This window comes from Canis aureus, chromosome 16, assembly GCF_053574225.1.
Source record: "Canis aureus isolate CA01 chromosome 16, VMU_Caureus_v.1.0, whole genome shotgun sequence".
Classification (NCBI taxonomy): domain Eukaryota; kingdom Metazoa; phylum Chordata; class Mammalia; order Carnivora; family Canidae; genus Canis; species Canis aureus.
Genome location: NC_135626.1, coordinates 25,384,065 through 25,401,645, shown reverse-complemented (window position 1 = coordinate 25,401,645; position 17,581 = coordinate 25,384,065). Strand labels below are relative to the sequence as shown.

Sequence of the window (17,581 nt, the reverse complement as noted above, 5' to 3'; positions counted from 1 at the left end):
ACAATTATTTTTAAAAGACCTAATTTCTGGGGCACCTGGTGGCTCAGTCAGTTAAGTGTCTGTCTTCAGCTCAGGTCATGATCCCAGGGTCTGGGATCAAGCCCTGTATTAGGCTCCCTCTCAAAGCGGAATCTTTTTCTCTCTCTGCCTCCCCCACCCCAGCTCATGTTTGTGCTATCTCTCTGTCTCTGAAATAAATAAAAATCTTTTTTTTAAGTCCTAACTTTTAATCAGGATTATTGCTCTGATTACAACACATCATAAATTTCTTCCATATTTGTTTTCCCCATAAACTCTGTTCTATGTGAAATTCTACTGAACAGAAGTATGCTGCTCTTCCAAATACACTCTGTATTGTCTGCTCCTTGCTCCCTGCCTTTTAGGAGACTGGCCCAAACCATATAGATTGCTTCAATGGGCTCTCTCAACCTTCAGAACTTAGCCTTTGGCTTCTGGCTGGGTTCAGCCTGAAGGAGCCATCTAGAGAAAGAGTATGGTTGGAATACTCCTGACTGCTCTGCTATCAAATTATTACAGGTAAGCCAAATCCTTCCACCAGAGTTTCTGTAAGTGACCCTCTTGATCAGGCTCCCTTTGCAGGTTCTGCTAATGGCTCGCTCTCTCCCCTTGCCTAGAAATCGTAAAGGTCTCAGTTCCCCCACATTTCATTTTAACTTTCCTCAAATTAATTTGAATATTTACCTGTTTCTAGCCAGGATCTTAACAAATATGTTTTCAGGGATACATACAGCATCTAATAGCAAGTAAGGAAGTTCTTACTTAAGCAAACATTCCTTTGATTTGGTCACATACATACAACCATTTTGGTGGGCTATTTGAAATTTGTACCAATTCCAGGATCACAAGGAAATATACAGCTATGCCTATAAATATGACCTTACAACACACCACATAGGAGTGTACATAGTTCAGATATTTTTTTACATAAACACATTTTAAAAACTTCCTATGGTTAAAATATTACATAATATATGTCTCAGTTTACAGATCTATCCAGCATGTGTTTTGAAACTTTGTAAGTGTGACTCAAGTGTGTAATATTCTGGCTCTCTGCCTTCCCCCATAGACAAATTAAAAATTTGTTTTAAGTGAGTAAATCAATCTGGTAAATGTTGCATAATTAACATTCCTGTTAGTGACTTTTGTTACTAAAGGCAGTGTAACACTTCAAGGTATATAAAGTATATCTCTAAGCCACATAAGAAAAAGTACTTAAGTAGTAACAGTAATGTCATTTATTTTTTTTAAGATTTCATTATACCCAAAATCAGATGAACAGGGTGTACTCTAGATAATATGAAAGTCCAGAGGTCCATGGATAATCCATGATTTTGAATACCCTATTATGCTGATCCATTGCATTAAAAACCTCTATGCCAATGTGGCAGCTCTGATAAATGGTATGTATGTCAAAGATGTAAAAGCCCACTCTTTGAAGGCAATAAAGAGAGCCACAGAGCCATGCAGAGAGCCAGAAGAAAATGCAGAACACCCACAAGAGTGAAAAAATACCAGAGATGGGCAAGTGAAAGACTTGGTCCTTGAAAGAAGGCCAAGGAACTGTTTGGAAAGCCCATGTATTAAAGCACCAAAGACTGGAAGAATAACATAAATCTCGTTTGCGTCTGGAGAAGTAATACCAGCCCAAAACGTGATTTCATCAGACCTCATGAACACAACAGGATGAAAATTAGTCAAAGCTCAAAATACATGCTATCATATACAACATCATCCATGACACTGCATGACAAAAAAGAAACATGGCATACCTATTGTCCCAAGCAATCTCACTTCTAGTTTTTTTTTTTTTTTTTTTTTTTTTTTTTATTTATGATAGTCACAGAGAGAGAGAGAAGAGAGAGAGAGACAGAGACGTAGGCAGAGGGAGAAGCAGGCTCCATGCACCGGGAGCCTGACGTGGGATTCGATCCCGGGTCTCCAGGATCGCGCCCTGGGCCAAAGGCAGGCGCCAAACCGCTGCGCCACCCAGGGATCCCTCACTTCTAGTTTTAATTAACAAAACTTTTATCTACTTTATACACAACTTGAAATAAAGTCTCATCAGTAACACCTCAGGACACTGAAACTGTGCTTGACCTCCACCTAAATATCAGTCCCATGGAATTCAGCCAATCCAAGATGGCTCTTTGGCAGTCTGCAACAAAGCTGCTAAAAATTAATAGTGTGAACTATTATATTTGATGACTAGTCCTTAATTTTTATTTTTTTTAAAGATTTTATTTATTTATTCATGGGAGACACACAGAGAGAGGCAGAGACACAGGCAGAGGGAGAAGCAGGCTCCATGCAGGGAGCCCAATGTGGGACTCAATCCTGAGTCTCCAGGATCACACCAGGTGCCGAAGGCAGGTGCTCAACCGCTGAGCCACCCAGGTGTCCCTAGTCCCTTCATTTTTAAATCAAGACTTTATTATTATTTAGCTGTTAAACTTACGCTGTCTTTTTCAAGGTGAATTTAGGTTGATAACAGATATTTATTTGAATATTAGTAGGGAACCTGTCCTATCTTGAAATTACTTTATTCTCAGCAAAAGTTGGCATTGCACTTCATTAAGTAAGAGGGTTTCTTAACCTTGGCAACCGCAGCACAGTATGGTTCAAGATTCTGCCCAAGATGGGTGTCATGACTGTGTGCTTGTTCATTCCCAGCACAGCCACTGCACTTATCTATAGGTTCACTGACAGAGACAAGAAGAAATGGGTTGCCCATTATTTCTACTCGTAGAGTTTGATAGAAAGAGATAGGGCCTCTCTGGAGTTAATCATTACTATGTGTCAAAGGGCTTAGAGAACATTGATTAAAATAGCATTTTCTTGACTGATAAAAAATAACTCATTTATACTTCTCTACCCGTTCTAGAAGGTTATGCAATAATGTAGTGCATAATAAAAACAACAACAACAACAACAAAAAAAAACAATTTAAGTGTTTTTTTTTAAGATTTATTTATTTATTTATTTATTTATTTATTTATTTATTTATGATAGACATAGAGAGAGAGAGAGAGGCAGAGACACAGGAGGAGGGAGAAGCAGGCTCTATGCTGGGAGCCTGACGTGGGACTTGATCCCGGGACTCCAGGATCACGCCCTGGGCCAAAGGCAGGCGCTAAACCACTGAGCCACCCAGGGATCCTCAATTTAAGTGTTTCTTAAATTAGCTACTTCTATTTCCAATGTCCATGTCCTTTGTATATCACTGCTATCATGCAAAGAAGATTCCCTTTGCATTTACTATAAACAAATGTGTTAAAACGAAGAAAAAAACAAATCAGGGAGGTCCCTTTATACTCTGAAAAATCCCAACTGAGTAGTTGAGTAACAGAATGCATCACACTGTTTAAAACCATAAAAGTAAAATCAACAACAAAAGCATATTCCACTTCTACAGAAATGCTGAGACCAAAATATGCACATAACAAAAAGTCTCCTAAGAAGTTACTGTTTAAATAGCGTGTAAGGGGATGCCTGAGTGGCTCAGCAGTTGAGCGACTGCATTCCGCCCTGGAGTCTGGGGATCGGGTCCCACATTGGGCTCCTTGTATGGAACCTGCTTCTCCCTCAGCCTCAGCCTCTGCCTGTCTGTCTGTTTCTCTCTCTCTCTCTCTCTCTCTCTCTCTCTCTCTCCTCTCTCTCTCTCTTTCTGTGTCTCCCATGAATAAATAAATAAAATCTTTTTAAAAATAAATAAGTGTGTAAGTACAACTTATTGGCTCAATTTTAAAATAGTTCTCTATTAACACTAAAAACAATGGTCATAAAACAGAAAAGTAAGTTTAATATGTGAACAAGATATTAGAGTACCCTGAATGCAAAGGCTGTTCCATGTACAGACCTGGCAAATGGGCAAAGGCCTGTGTCCACAACTAACTGTGATTGAACCTCATTCAGTTTCAGTTTCTTCAGATATAATGAGGATAATACAATCTCCCTCAGGGGCTTGTTTTTTAAATTAAATGATGTTACATAATGGAAAATATCTCACAGACATGATACATAGTAGGCATTCAACATTTGCTTTCCATTCCCCAGTGCTATATTAGCACAGTCAACAAGCATATGCCTCATAAAAAAATTCGGGTTATAACTTTTTTTTAAAAAATCCCAGAATCTGGGAAACAGATTCTAAAAGAACTAACCTATAACTAGATTTCTCTGTTATTATATTCAACTTTGGAATTATTAAAAAAATGTCTAGTCTATTCAACATCACCAACTGGTAACCTACTGCCCACTTAGTAGAACTCTTAAAATACATACATTCATATTCACAAAGCACTAGCTCAGATTAGAGAAAATTCTTTTCACCAACAATCGTGAACTTGCAAGAAATGTAACACAGGGACGCCCGGGTGGCTCAGTGGTTGAGCGCCAGCCTTCGGCCCAGGGCGTAATCCTGGAGTCCCAGGACTGAGTCGCACATCAGGCTCCCTGCATGGAGCCTGCTTCTCTCTCTGCTTATGTCTCTGTCTCTCAGAGAATAAATAAATTTTTTTAAAATTTAAAAAAAGAAATGTAACACAATCCTACATGAAAATGTCCTTCTTCAAACTACAAACATTCTGACAAAAATGCTACACACAACAATTGCTTATGGTAATCAGATTAGCCAATAAATAGGTGAAAACAAAATGAGTATTTCCTGCCATCGTCTTCCGTTAGAAAGGTATAAAACAAAAGAGAAAAAAGAGCATGCAGCAAGAGAGAGCTTATATCCAATAATAACAGGATACATCATGCTAGAAGTTACAGTACACGAAATGACTTATGAACTTATTAATTCAAAAGTATCTTTGCATGTATTCATCAATAACCAGTCTTAAAACAATCCAGTAAATGATACCAACATATAGTAATCTCTTACTAGAATGATTTCTCTACTATGAAATAATTTAAGAAGCAGAAATGAGGAGAAAATAAATATCTACAATAGACCTTTATTTTAAATAGGCAAATACTATTTTAATTAGGACTAAATTCATTGCCCCTGTGGTGACTAATTTTAGTGTCAATAGGGCTAGGCCACAATAACCAGATTTGGTCAAATGTTATTCTAGATGTTTCCGAGAAAGTAGCTTCTACATAAGATTAATATTTAAATCAGTAAAGTTTGAGTTAAGCAGATTATGCTTCATAATGTGAGTGTACTTCATTCAATCAGTTGAAAGCCTTAACAGGAAAAAAAACTGACCTCCTTGGAGGAAGAGAGAATTCCATCTTTGGGTTATAATTGCAACTCTTCCCTCAGTGTCTAGATTTTGGACTTGCCAGTGTTCAGTCATGTGAGCCAATTTCTTAAAACTCAATCTCAACACCTCTCTTTCTCTTTCTCTCCATACACCTATACACATAAATATCCCGCATCATACTGATTTTCTCGAGAATCTTGATGAATATGACCCCAAACTTTAAATTCATCCCCCAATAAATGATCTCATCATGAACTACATATAATCACCCTACCCTTCCTTTTTACCTTTTTATAAGGAAATACCTCAATAAATGAATCTTGTAAAAACAAAAACAATCCCCTTACTTATACAGTTAGCAAGGTTGATAAGGAATGGAAAACCTTTCAAACACTGCAAACCCAACTCAGCAAGTAGGTGAATGCCTTCCACTCACATATCTTTTCATGGGGTTTCCACAGGTCTACACACACTTGAATTACAGAAGGTTGAACATCAGGAAAACTAAGGTCAACAAAATTTCCCTTTACTATAGCAGGTTATCCTCCTTGTGGCTCCCTTCTTGTTCAGCACCTCTGTCAACACATCAGTTCCCTAACTCTCATGCTGGTTTGGCCATGGTATTGAGCCCCTCAAGTGATATTATCACTTTACTTTTATCATTTCACATTTTGCATCTTTTCAACTCTAGAATTTCCATTAGGTTTTCTATTATTTCCAACTCCTTAATGAGGTCCTCCATTTGTTAAGCCATTGTTATCACACTTTAATTTTAGAAACACGACTCATCTACTTCTTAGGACATATTTTAAAATCCTTGTCTGTAAAATTTAACATCCAGAGACTATCAAAACAGTTTCTACTGCCTCCTCTTTCTTCTCTATGTACCACATTTTCTTGTTTTTTGGAATGTGTCATAATTTTATGTTGAATACTTGACATTAAAATTATATAAATATGATACGGCATAAGAACTCTGAAATCTGTCTTCCTCTACAATGTGCAGTTACTAATGGCTCTGCTCAGTTTTACTTTTCTTTAACTTGGTTTTTTAAAGCCTGGTTTCCTGGGGGTTGCCCTATGTCTATGTAGCTTAATGGTTAGTCAATGATTCAACAGAGAATTTACTCAAATAATAAATTCTGTCATCCTTTCCAAAAGGATCTGTGTGGTGGTAGGGTAGCACATTCAACACTCAAAACAGATTCAAGGCTCCCCAGATTTTAATCTAGTCTCTATTGTAGAAAGCCATCATAAAAGTTACTATAATAACACGTAAACTAAAAAATACTTTTCTTAATAATGCTAATCTTTCATTTCAAGACTGAGTTCTGATCTACTGCTTGTTTTCTTTTGTCTCTGCTACTACCTTGCATATGAGAAAACAGTAAACAGAGAAATAACAAGGCCACAGCCACAGGAAACCCTAAATATGTTTTTAAATCCTTTATCTTCTCTCTTGTAAGAGCATTGTCTTATGGTAACAAAGATTTTAAGATACCAAAATTCACCCTCTGAAATAACAATACAAATTTTTAATAGTGGTTCAAAGACATATTTAATTTCCTTACCCAGAAGATCCAGTGCTCTTACAAACACCAAGGAGGGGCCTTTTTTCAGCAAAGTTGTCACACTTTTGAGTACCTGATAAGGGACATAAAATAAAATGTAAAATAAAACTTTGAGAAGTAATTCTTGTATATTTTCCATTATTTTCATGCTCTCAAAATATTTGCAGCTGAAGAGGCAGTAAAACATTCATTACAAATTGACATAATTAATACACTTTGACTGAACAAAAATAGAACAGCTATAAATAAGCCTATAACTATTTTTAAAATTGAACCAGCATTTAAAAATATCTTAAAAAAGGGATCCCTGGGTGGCGCAGCGGTTTGGCGCCTGCCTTTGGCCCAGGGCACGATCCTGGAGACCCGGGATCGAATCCCATGTCGGGCTCCCGGTGCATGGAGCCTGCTTCTCCCTCTGCCTGTGTCTCTGCCTCATTCTCTCTCTCTCTCTCTGTGACTATCACAAATAAAAAAAATTAAAAAAAAAATTAAAAAAAAAATTAAAAATATCTTAAAAAAAAAAAAACTGGCACCAACTTCAATCATATACACATTCTCCACAAGATCAGAAACCTCCCCCACCTCCACCAACTAATTAACTAAGACTAGTGTAATTTCCAAATCAAAAGTAAATAAAGGGGGCAGCCCGGGTGGCTCGGCGGTTTAGCACTGCCTTTAGCTCAGGGCGTGATCCTGGAGACCCAGGATTGAGTCCCATGTGGGGCTCCCTGCATGGGGCCTGCTTCTCCCTCTGCCCCTGTCTCTGCCTCTCTCTCTCTCTCTCTCTCTCTCTCTGTGTCTTGTGAATAAATAAATAATACCTTTAAAATAAAAAGTAAATAAAGGGAGGTAAGGACAGAAAAATTATAAAATTACAGGCCATTATCAATATACATAAATGCAAAAATCCTTTTAAAAATATTAAGCTGAATAGCAATATATTACAAAAAATAAAATCTCATAGCAAAGTTGGATTCACCCAATAATTTCACATTACAAAATCTAATGTAATTCATTAAAATAGCATTTCAACAAATACAAAAAAGTATTTAATTCTATACCTAGTCATGATAAGAACAAAAGAAAACAAAAATAAGTTTTCTGGTCATTTCCGGGCGGCACAGGATGGAGTGGCCAATGGCCAACAGAGCAACATGCCTAAGTTTTATTATGACTACTAAGACACATACCTCACCCATGACTCTCCATCTGTGAGAAAGACACACTGCAGTGGTAGGAAACACAAAGAGAATGTGAAAGACTACGATCAGAAATGGATGGAAGAGCAGGCTCAGAGCCTGACCGACAAAACAAACGTTGCATTTCAACAAGGAAAGATACCTCCTATTCCATTCTCTGCTCCTCCTCCTGCAGGGGCAATGATCCTACCTCCCCCCAGTCTCACAGGTCCTCCTCGCCCTGGTATGATGCCAGCCCCTCATATAGGGGGCCCTCCTATGATGCCAATGATGGGCCCTCCTCCTAGGATGATGCCAGTGGGACTTGCTCCTGGAATGAGGCCACCTATGGGAGGCCACATGCCAATGATGCTTGGGCCCCCCCCCCATGATGAGACCTCCTGCCTGTCCCATGATGGTGCCCACTTGGCCAGGAATGACTCAACCAGACAGATAAGGAGAGACAGGAACCTTTTGTATTCATTTTATTTTATTTTATTTTATTTTATTTTATTTTATTTATTTTATTTTATTTTATTTATTTTGTTTTTGTATTCATTTTATATTACTTGTTCTACTTCACCAGGAGATCATGTGCTGTGACTCTGGGTGTTTTCTAACAGCATGACAAGGAAGACTTGCTTTCCTTCCTATCAAAGAGAGAATACTTTTTGCAGGGGAATAGTGGGACCAAAAAAAAAAAAAAAAAGGCAATTTTCATTTGTATTGTGAAATGTGAAAATAAAATTGTCAACTGTTTTTTTTTGTCAACTGTTTTAATTAAAAAAATAGTCTTTTCCCAATAATGATTATTATAAAATATTCTATAACAAAATCACAGATAATGCTTTAAAGCATTCCCATGAAAATTAGTAATAACACAAGGACACCCAATTAACTATTCCTATTCAACCTTCTACTGGAAGTCCTAGACAGGATAATAACAATAAATGAACTCAACAATATTACTGGATATAAAACCAATGTAAAATAGCAACAACAAGCAGAAGAATAAAGTCAGGAAATACAAAAGGCTCAGAATCACATAAAAAGATATTCAACCTCATACATAAGAGAAATTCTACTTAAAACTATACTGAAAAACTGTCATAATTTGCTAATTTTTTTAGAAATGATAATGGTACTATGGTTATAATTGTAAGATTCTTTGGGAAATAAATAATAAAATATTAACCAATAAACTGGTATGATATCTGGGAGGGGATAGCTATAATATTCTAGATGAAGACGAATAGATGCTAATAAAATAAGATTAGCCATATAATTATGGGTAATAAGCTCTTAGAGATTGTTACACTATTTTTACTACTTCTGAATAAGTCAGAAAATTTTCCATGAAAAAACTTTTAATTATACTGATAGACACTGATCTTTACTTAAGACCTTCTCAAAAAATCCAAAAGTTCTATAAAATTCTCTGGCCATATCAATCAAAATTATAAATGCAAATAGCCTTTAACGGAGAAATATCACTGCTAATATTTCACCCTGTACATATACTCATCCATGAAGAAAATAACCTGAATACAAAATTATTCACTATAGCATTGTTTGTAACAGAAGACTAGTAACTTCCAAATAGATAATGATGTATTTCCTACAGCTATAAAAGATAAGTGTATACTCTATGGAAATATGAAATGAAATACAAAATACAAAATGAAAAAATATATATATACACAAAAATAGAAAAATACAGGATACTGTCCCATCTTTTGTATAATGTAGAAAAAGAAAGACTTATTTGTATATATGCATACCCACACATACTAAGAATACATAAAAAATCCTAACTAATGGTCACCTATGGGACAGAGAATGGAAAAAGCAAAAGATAGGGAACAAAATGGGAAAAAAGGTTTTTGTTTATATGCTTTATACTTTTTAGTTTTCAAACCACATGAAGATATTAACTCCCTCTCCAAAATTTTGCTTTGTTTTTAAATAAGGAGACAAAAGCCAGAAGAGACAAGTAAGTAGTGGGTTCATCTTCTGAGACAAGCTGGTAGACAGAGGACATGCATTTCATTTTATCCCTTCTGAAAATTCCTGAAAATTTTTCATATAATAGCACATTAAATCAAGCAGCATTAAAAACTATATTAAATGCCCATAAATTTTGGAAACAGAAGAGTGATGACTAATTTAGCAGCCCCAAGTAAAAGTTCAAGCTAATCCTGTGGAAAAAAATAAAATCTGAGACTCAAAGACTTGACACCTGATTCTATCAGGTACACCTGAGATTTATCCTCAGGAGATTGGTAAAGGATCTTGTGAGCCTTCTCTGGAGGATTTAACAAGCCAGGCCATGAAGAAAGACCAAAAGACACTTTCAATCAGAAGGCACAACCAAAGCACAATAACCAAACAATAAATTAAAAAATGAGGCTGGTCCAGTGGTTTGGCGCCACCCTCGGCCTGAGGTGTGATCCTGGGGACCCAGGATCAAGTCCCACGTCGGGCTCCCTGCGTGGAGCCTGCTTCGCCCTCTGCCTGTGTCTCTGCCTCTCTCCCTCTCTGTGTCTGTCATGAATGAATGAATAGATAGATAGATAATAAATTGAGGCTGGCCCGCCTTCAGCCCAGGGCATGATCCTGGAAACCTGGGATTGAGTCCCATGTCGGGCTCCCTGCGTGGGGCCTGCTTCTCCCTCTGCCTGTGTCTCTGCCTCTCTCTCTCTCTCATGAATAAATAAATAAAATCTTTTTTAAAAATTTGACAAACACAACACGGAACTTTTTTTTTAAGATTTTATTTATTTATTCATGAGAGACACAGAGAAAGAGGCATAGACATAGGCAGAGGGAGAAGCAGGCTCCATGCAGGGAGCCTGATGAGGACTCAATCCCAGGACTCCAGGACCACGCCCTGGGCCAAATGCAGGTGCTAAATCGCTGAAGCACCCGGGCTACCCAGCACAGAACTTTTGATCAGGTTTTTAGTGTGCCACTTACAAACATGTAAAGACAAAGAAAACAATTATCTGCAAGTAGCTAACTCTACACAGGGAGAAAAACATCAAAAATAAAATATATATAGATATCACTAATAATTTGTAAGATAGGAGAGGATATATTTTAGGAACAGAACAATACAAGAATGCAACGAAAAATGGACTCTTGAAGAATAAAACAGAGTTCCTGGAAATTAAAAAAAAAAGGTAGATTTTTTTTTTTAAAGATTTTATTTTATTCATGAGAGACCCAGAGAGAGAGGCAGAGACATAGGCAGAAGGAGAAGCAGGTTCTCCATGGGGAGCCCAATGCGAGATTCAATCCCAGGACCCAAAGGTCACGACCTGAGCCAAAGGCTCAACCACTGAGCCACTCAGGTGCCTCCCGGTAGATTATTTAATAAACTCAACACAAGGGTGAAAGGTAAAATTGAAAAAATTTCTCAGAGATCAAAAACAAAAAACTAGAGGAAAACAGCATTAAACTACACACACACACACACACACACACACACACACACACACGAAGTGTTAAAGGAACAGTCTCAAAAGTCCAACACATAGATAGGAGAAAAGAAAAAAAAAGAGAAAACAGAGAAAATAGGAAGAAATCACCTACAAAAAATTCCAAAAAAATTTCCCAGAAAAAAGAATATGACTTTCTGAGCCCTTTAAGGGTATGGAACAATAGATTCAACAGACCAACCCCAATGTGCATTACGTCAGGACAGTGGTAACAAGAAGTTTTGACAAGCCTCCATGGAGAAAAAGCAAGCTGTTACAGAATGAAGAATTCCAATGGCTGCTCTACGTATGCAATAACATCGAAAAAACCTACAGCTAACATCATATAGTCTGAACGCTCTCCCCCTGGGTTCAGGAACAACTCAAGAATATCCACTCCCCCCACTACTATTTAACATACTACTGGAAGTTCTAGCCAAGGCAACAAGACAAGAGAAAAAGAGAAAAGGTATACAGAAAAGAAAGGAAGAAAAATCTCTATGTGCTGATAATATGACTGATACATATATTTAAAAAAAAAAAAAAAACCTAAAGCTAATAAGTGAGTTCGTTCAGGAAGATCACAGGAGACAAGATCAACATCAAAAATCAACTGTGGGGCAGCCCTGGTGGCTCAGCGGTTTAGCGCCACCTTCGGTCCAGGGTGTGATCCTGGAGATCACAGTCCCACATCGGGCTCCCGGAGACCCAGGATTGAGTCCCACGTCGGGCTCCCTGCATGGAGCCTGCTTCTCCCTCTGCCTGTGTCTCTGCCTCTCTCTCTCTTTGTCTCTGTCTCTCTCTCATGACTAAATAAATAAAATCTTTAAAAAACAAAACAAAAATCAACTGTGGATTGTATTTTTCTTTTTAAGATTTTATTTATTTATTTGAGAGAGAGAGCACAAGATGGGGTTAGGAAGAGGCAGAGGGAGAAGCAAACTTCCCACTGAGCAGGGAGCCCTAATGGGGGCCTGAACCCAGGGGCCTGAGATTGTAACCTAAACCAGAGGCAGATGTTTAACCAACTAAGCCAACCAGGCACCTCAAAAATCAAATGTATTTCTATATACTAGCAATGAATGTATGAAATATAAGATTAAAAGTAAAATAACAATTTATATACTGGAAATTAATATTACACTTACTGGAATTTAAAACATTTTTTAAAAAGTAAAATATTTATAATTGATCAAAATTAAATAAATAAATCTAAAACAAAACATGTAGCACTTACATACTGAAAACTGCAAAATAATAAAAGGAATAAAAAACAACCCAAATAAATGGAGGTACATAATTGATATAAGATACACAGATTAGGGCAGCCAGGGTAGCTCAGTGGGTTAGCGCCACCTTCAGCCCAGGGTATGATCCTGGAGACCCGGGATTGAGTCCCACATCAGGCTCCCTGCCTGGAGCCTGTTTCTCCCTCTGCCTGTGTCTCTGCCTCTCTCTGTGTGTCTCTCATTAATAAATAAATAAATTTTTAAAAAAAGATACACAGATTAAGGGAACAGAAGAGCAGCCACAAATAGACCCACACAAATATGACCAACTAATTTTTATAAAGATGTAACAGCAATTAAGTGGAGGAAGAGTAGTCTTTTCAACAAATAGTCCTGGAGCAACTGGACATCCATAGAAAAAAAGATAAAACTGGATCTAAGCCCTACACCTTATCCAAAATTAACTTAAAATAAATCATAGATTCATATGTAAAACTACATAACTTTTAGAAGAAAACCTGCAGGACCTAGGGTTTGGTGAAGAAGTCTCAGGTACACACAACATCAAAAAGTATGATGCATAGAGCAAATAAATAAATAAATAAATAAATAAATAAATAAATCTGGATTTAATTAAAATCTTAAAAAACAAGCAAAAAAATTAATAATAAAGTAAAAAATAAGGTACGCATTGGGAAAAAAATACTTCCAAAACACATGTCTGGCAAAAAACTCATATCCACAAAATATAAACTCCAACTCAACACTGAAAAAACATACAATCCAATTAGAAAATGGGCAAAAGACAAAGAAATATTCCACTAAACAGAAGATAATAAATGGCAAATAATAAAGATGAAAAGATTGTCAATGGTACCAGCCATCAAAAAAATGGAAATTAAGACCAAAATGAGATATAATTACACATCCATTAGAATAACTAAAAGAGAAAAGCATGACAATAACAAATGTTGGCAAAGGTGCAAAGAAACTAGATCTTTCATACATTCCTGGAAATGTAAAATAGTACAACCCCTCTAGAAAACCACCAACTAAACATATACTTACCATACATCCCAGCAATCACAGTACTGGGCATCTATCCCAGAGAAATAAAAACTTCCACCCACACAAACCTGTTTACAAATGTTATAGTAGTTTTACTTGAAAAAGCCAAAAACGGAAATGACCCCAGATGTTATTCAGCAGATGACTATCTCTATACCATGTAATACTAATCGATACAAAAAGTGTTCATACACTAAATAACTTGAATATAACTCAATAACATTGTGCTAAATGAAAAAGCCAATATCAAAATTTCATGTACTACATAATTCTAGTTATATAACAATCTTGAAATGACAAAATTATTATAAGATGGAGAGCAGATTGATGGTTCTAAAAAGTTAGGGAGGGTGGAAGAAGAAGCATGAAGGAGATCATTATAGTGATGGTCTAGATTTGAATCTTGATTGTGGTGGTGGTTAAAATGACCGACACGTGTGGTAAAATGTCATGGAACTATGTGCACACATGCCACCAATGTCAATTTCTTGGTTTATATATTATTCTATACTTACATATGAATGAGGAAACCACTAGGAAAAACTAGGTAAAAGGTACAAAGTACTGCTCTCTGGTATTTTTGCATTTCCTAAAAATATGTAGTATTTCAGAAAACTCCTTACTACAATTGGTTTATAAATGTTTTTCTAGGGGATCCCTGGGTGTCTCAGCGGTTTAGCACCTGTCTTCAGCCCAGGGCGTGGTCCTGGAGTCCTGGGATTGAGTCCCACATCAGGCTCTCTGCATGGAGCCTGCTTCTCCCTCTGCCTACGTCTCTGCCTCTCTCTGTGTGTCTCTCATGAGTAAATAAATAAAATCTTTAAAAATAAGTAAATAAATAAAATAAATAAAATAAAAATAAAAATAAATAAAAAATAAATGTTTTTCTATAAATAATAATTTGGGTTTTACTCTTTTTAAAAAGGGATGTATGTCAAAAGAATGAGAAGATAAGCCACGGGACGCCTGGGTGGCTCAGCGGTTGAGCATCTGCCTTCAGCCCAGGGCGTGATCCCGGAGTCCTGGGATCAAGTCCCACATCAGGCTCTCTGCATGGAGCCTGCTTCTCCCTCTGCCTATGTCTCTGCCTCTCTCCCCGCCCCCCCGCCCCCCGTGTGTGTGTCTCTCATGAATAAATAAATAAAACCTTAAAAAAAAAAAAAAAACAAGAAGACAAGCTACAGTCTAGAGAAGTGTTTGCAAAAGACATATCTGATAAAGGACAGTTATCTAAAACATACAAAGAATTCAGACTGGACAATAAGAAAGCAAAGAACCCAAATTAAAAAATGGAAAAAAGATCTGAGCAGACACCTAAGCAAAAATGATACACAGATGGCAAAATAGGCATATGAAAAGATTTTCCATAGTCATATGTCATCAGGGAAACTTAAATTAAAACAATGAGATATCGGGATGCCTCCATGGCTCAGTGGATGAGCGTCCTCCTTTGGCTCAGGGCGTGATCCCGGGGTTCTGGGATAGAGTCCTGCATCGGGCTCCCCACAGGGAGCCTGTTTCTCCCTCTGTCTATGTCTCTGCTTCTCTCTGTGTTTCTCTCATGAATAAATAAATCTTTTTTTAAAAATGAGATATCAATGCATACCTACTGGAATGACCAAGATCCACAAAAATGACAATAACAAATGTTGGAATTTGGAAAAGAGGATTTAGAGAACAGGAGCTCTTATTCATTGCTAGCCGGAATTCAAAATGGTACAGCCATACTGGAAGACAGTTTGGCAGTGTCCTACAAAACTAAAGATACTCTTACCATACAATCCAGCAATCACACTTCTTGATATTTACCCATAGGAGTTGAAAGCTTTTGTACACACAAAAACTTGCACACAGATGTTTATAGCAGCTTTGTTCATAGTTGCCAAAACTCAGAAGTAATTAGGACATCCTTCAGTAGATGAACAGATAAATAAACTGACATATTCAGACAACGGAATATTATTCAGGACTAAAATGAAATGAGCTATCAATCCCTGAAAAAACATGGGGGTAACTTAAATGCATTGCTCAGTGAAAGAAGTCAATTTGAAAAAGCTACCTGCTGTGTGACCATCATTGACATATGACATTCTGGAAAAGGCAAAACTATAGCAACTTTAAATAAAAAGATCAGTTGTTGCCAGGGGCTTAGAGGAAGGAGAGATAAATTCATAAGGCACAACTGGTGTTTAAGGCAGTGACACTATTCTGTAAGTAAGATACTACAATGATGGATATACAGTATTACTCATTTGTCAAAACCCATAGAATATACAACATCAATAGAAAACTGTAATCTATAGACTTTGAATAGTAATGATGTATCAATTTAGGTGTCAATATGAAGTATGTGAATAGCTGGAGAAGCAGGGGGTGGGCAAGGGGTATACAGGAACCCTCTGTGCTTTCTGTTCAGTTTTGCTATACAACTAAAACTGCTCTAAAAATATGAATTTTCAAAAAAAAGATGTACTAAGCTCTTAAATACTCATGTTCATTGCAGCATTATTCACAATAACCAAAAGATAAAAGCAACCCAAAGATCCATCAATAGATTGAATGGATAATGAAAATGTGCTATATATACACAATGGAATATTATCTAGCTTTTAAAAAGAAGGAAATCCTGTTACATGCTACATATAGATAAATCTTGAGGACATTATGCTAAGTGAAATATGCCGGTCATAAAAAGACAACTCCATTACTCTATTTACACAGGCATCTAAAGTAGTTAAACTCATAGAAACAATGTCAAATGCAGTTACCGGGGACTGGGAGCAGAGAGAGAGGTGGAGAGCTGTTACATGATGGATCAGAGATTCAGTTTCACAAGTTGAAAAAGTTCTAGAGATCTGTGTACATAGTTAACACTACTTAACTGTGATCTAGAGATGGCAAATTATACGTGATTTTTACAATTAAAATTTTTGAAAAAGGTAGAAATAAATTGTGCACATGTGTGTGCAGACCAGCACAAGCACGCACATGGATGTGTAGTTAAATATATACACACACAAATATTTAGTTACATTACATACTAGCCACATAAACACCAATTTCAAAATATGGATATACCTCTTAGGGGATTAGGATGAAGATAATATTTGGAAGAGGTATCCAGGGGATCTCAGCACTCTTTCAACAATGTCTCATTTTTTCACTGGACAGTAAAAAGTAGCTGTAATGTCAATAATCCATCTTAAGAGAACACTCCAAAAATAATGAGGACTGATCCAGAAGAGACAGGTTAATGGTTATACATTTAGATTGTGACATGATGGGGGTTGCCTAGGTGGCTCAATTAAGTGACTGCCTTTGACTCAGGTCATGATCCCAGGATGCTGGGATGGAGCCCCCCATCGGCTCCCTGCTCAGAGGGGAATGTGTTTCTTGCTGTCCCTCCCCCTATCCATGCTCAGCTGGCTTGCTCTCTCTCTCTCAAATAAATAAATCTTTAGAAAAAAAAAAGATTGTAACATGATGTACATAATATGACACTTTTAAATTGTGAATATACTTATACAAAACAGGTTAAGATCTTTGACAAACTATATTATCAACATGTGAATATGATAAAGATCAACACTAAAAACAATGTTTATGAATAAATTCTCACTATTTTTAAGAGCTTATAATGTGTAAGTCTTTACAAATTATTAATTTACTATAGATCGTGCTATTATCCCTGCTAAACAAATAAATCAAATTTCACAATTAACAATACAACTTGAATGAAGCATAAGTTAACAATTAACTGGTCCAAAGCCCACAATATTTGTTTCAGATTAATTATAGCTGAACTTCATCTATACAAGCCCAATT

General features: G+C 36.8%; 1 protein-coding gene and 2 pseudogenes across 11 annotated transcripts in view; 2 read left to right on the top strand and 1 right to left on the bottom strand.

The window, feature by feature from the left end:
* BCAS3 (BCAS3 microtubule associated cell migration factor) overlaps positions 1 to 17,581 on the bottom strand; it is a 591,271-nt gene that overhangs the window by 495,214 nt on the left and 78,476 nt on the right. For all 11 annotated transcript variants that reach the window (XR_013354264.1, XR_013354262.1, XR_013354263.1 and 8 more), the window contains exon 7: positions 6,803 to 6,875. Coding sequence is in view for 8 of the 11 variants with exons in the window: in XM_077852358.1 (XP_077708484.1) it covers positions 6,803 to 6,875 (73 nt within the window). In the remaining 3 variants the exon portion in view is untranslated. The remainder of the gene's footprint in view (positions 1 to 6,802; positions 6,876 to 17,581) is intronic.
* On the top strand, positions 494 to 2,844 carry LOC144285328 (NADH dehydrogenase [ubiquinone] 1 alpha subcomplex subunit 1 pseudogene; annotated as a pseudogene).
* LOC144285285 (U1 small nuclear ribonucleoprotein C pseudogene) lies at positions 7,957 to 8,437 on the top strand (annotated as a pseudogene).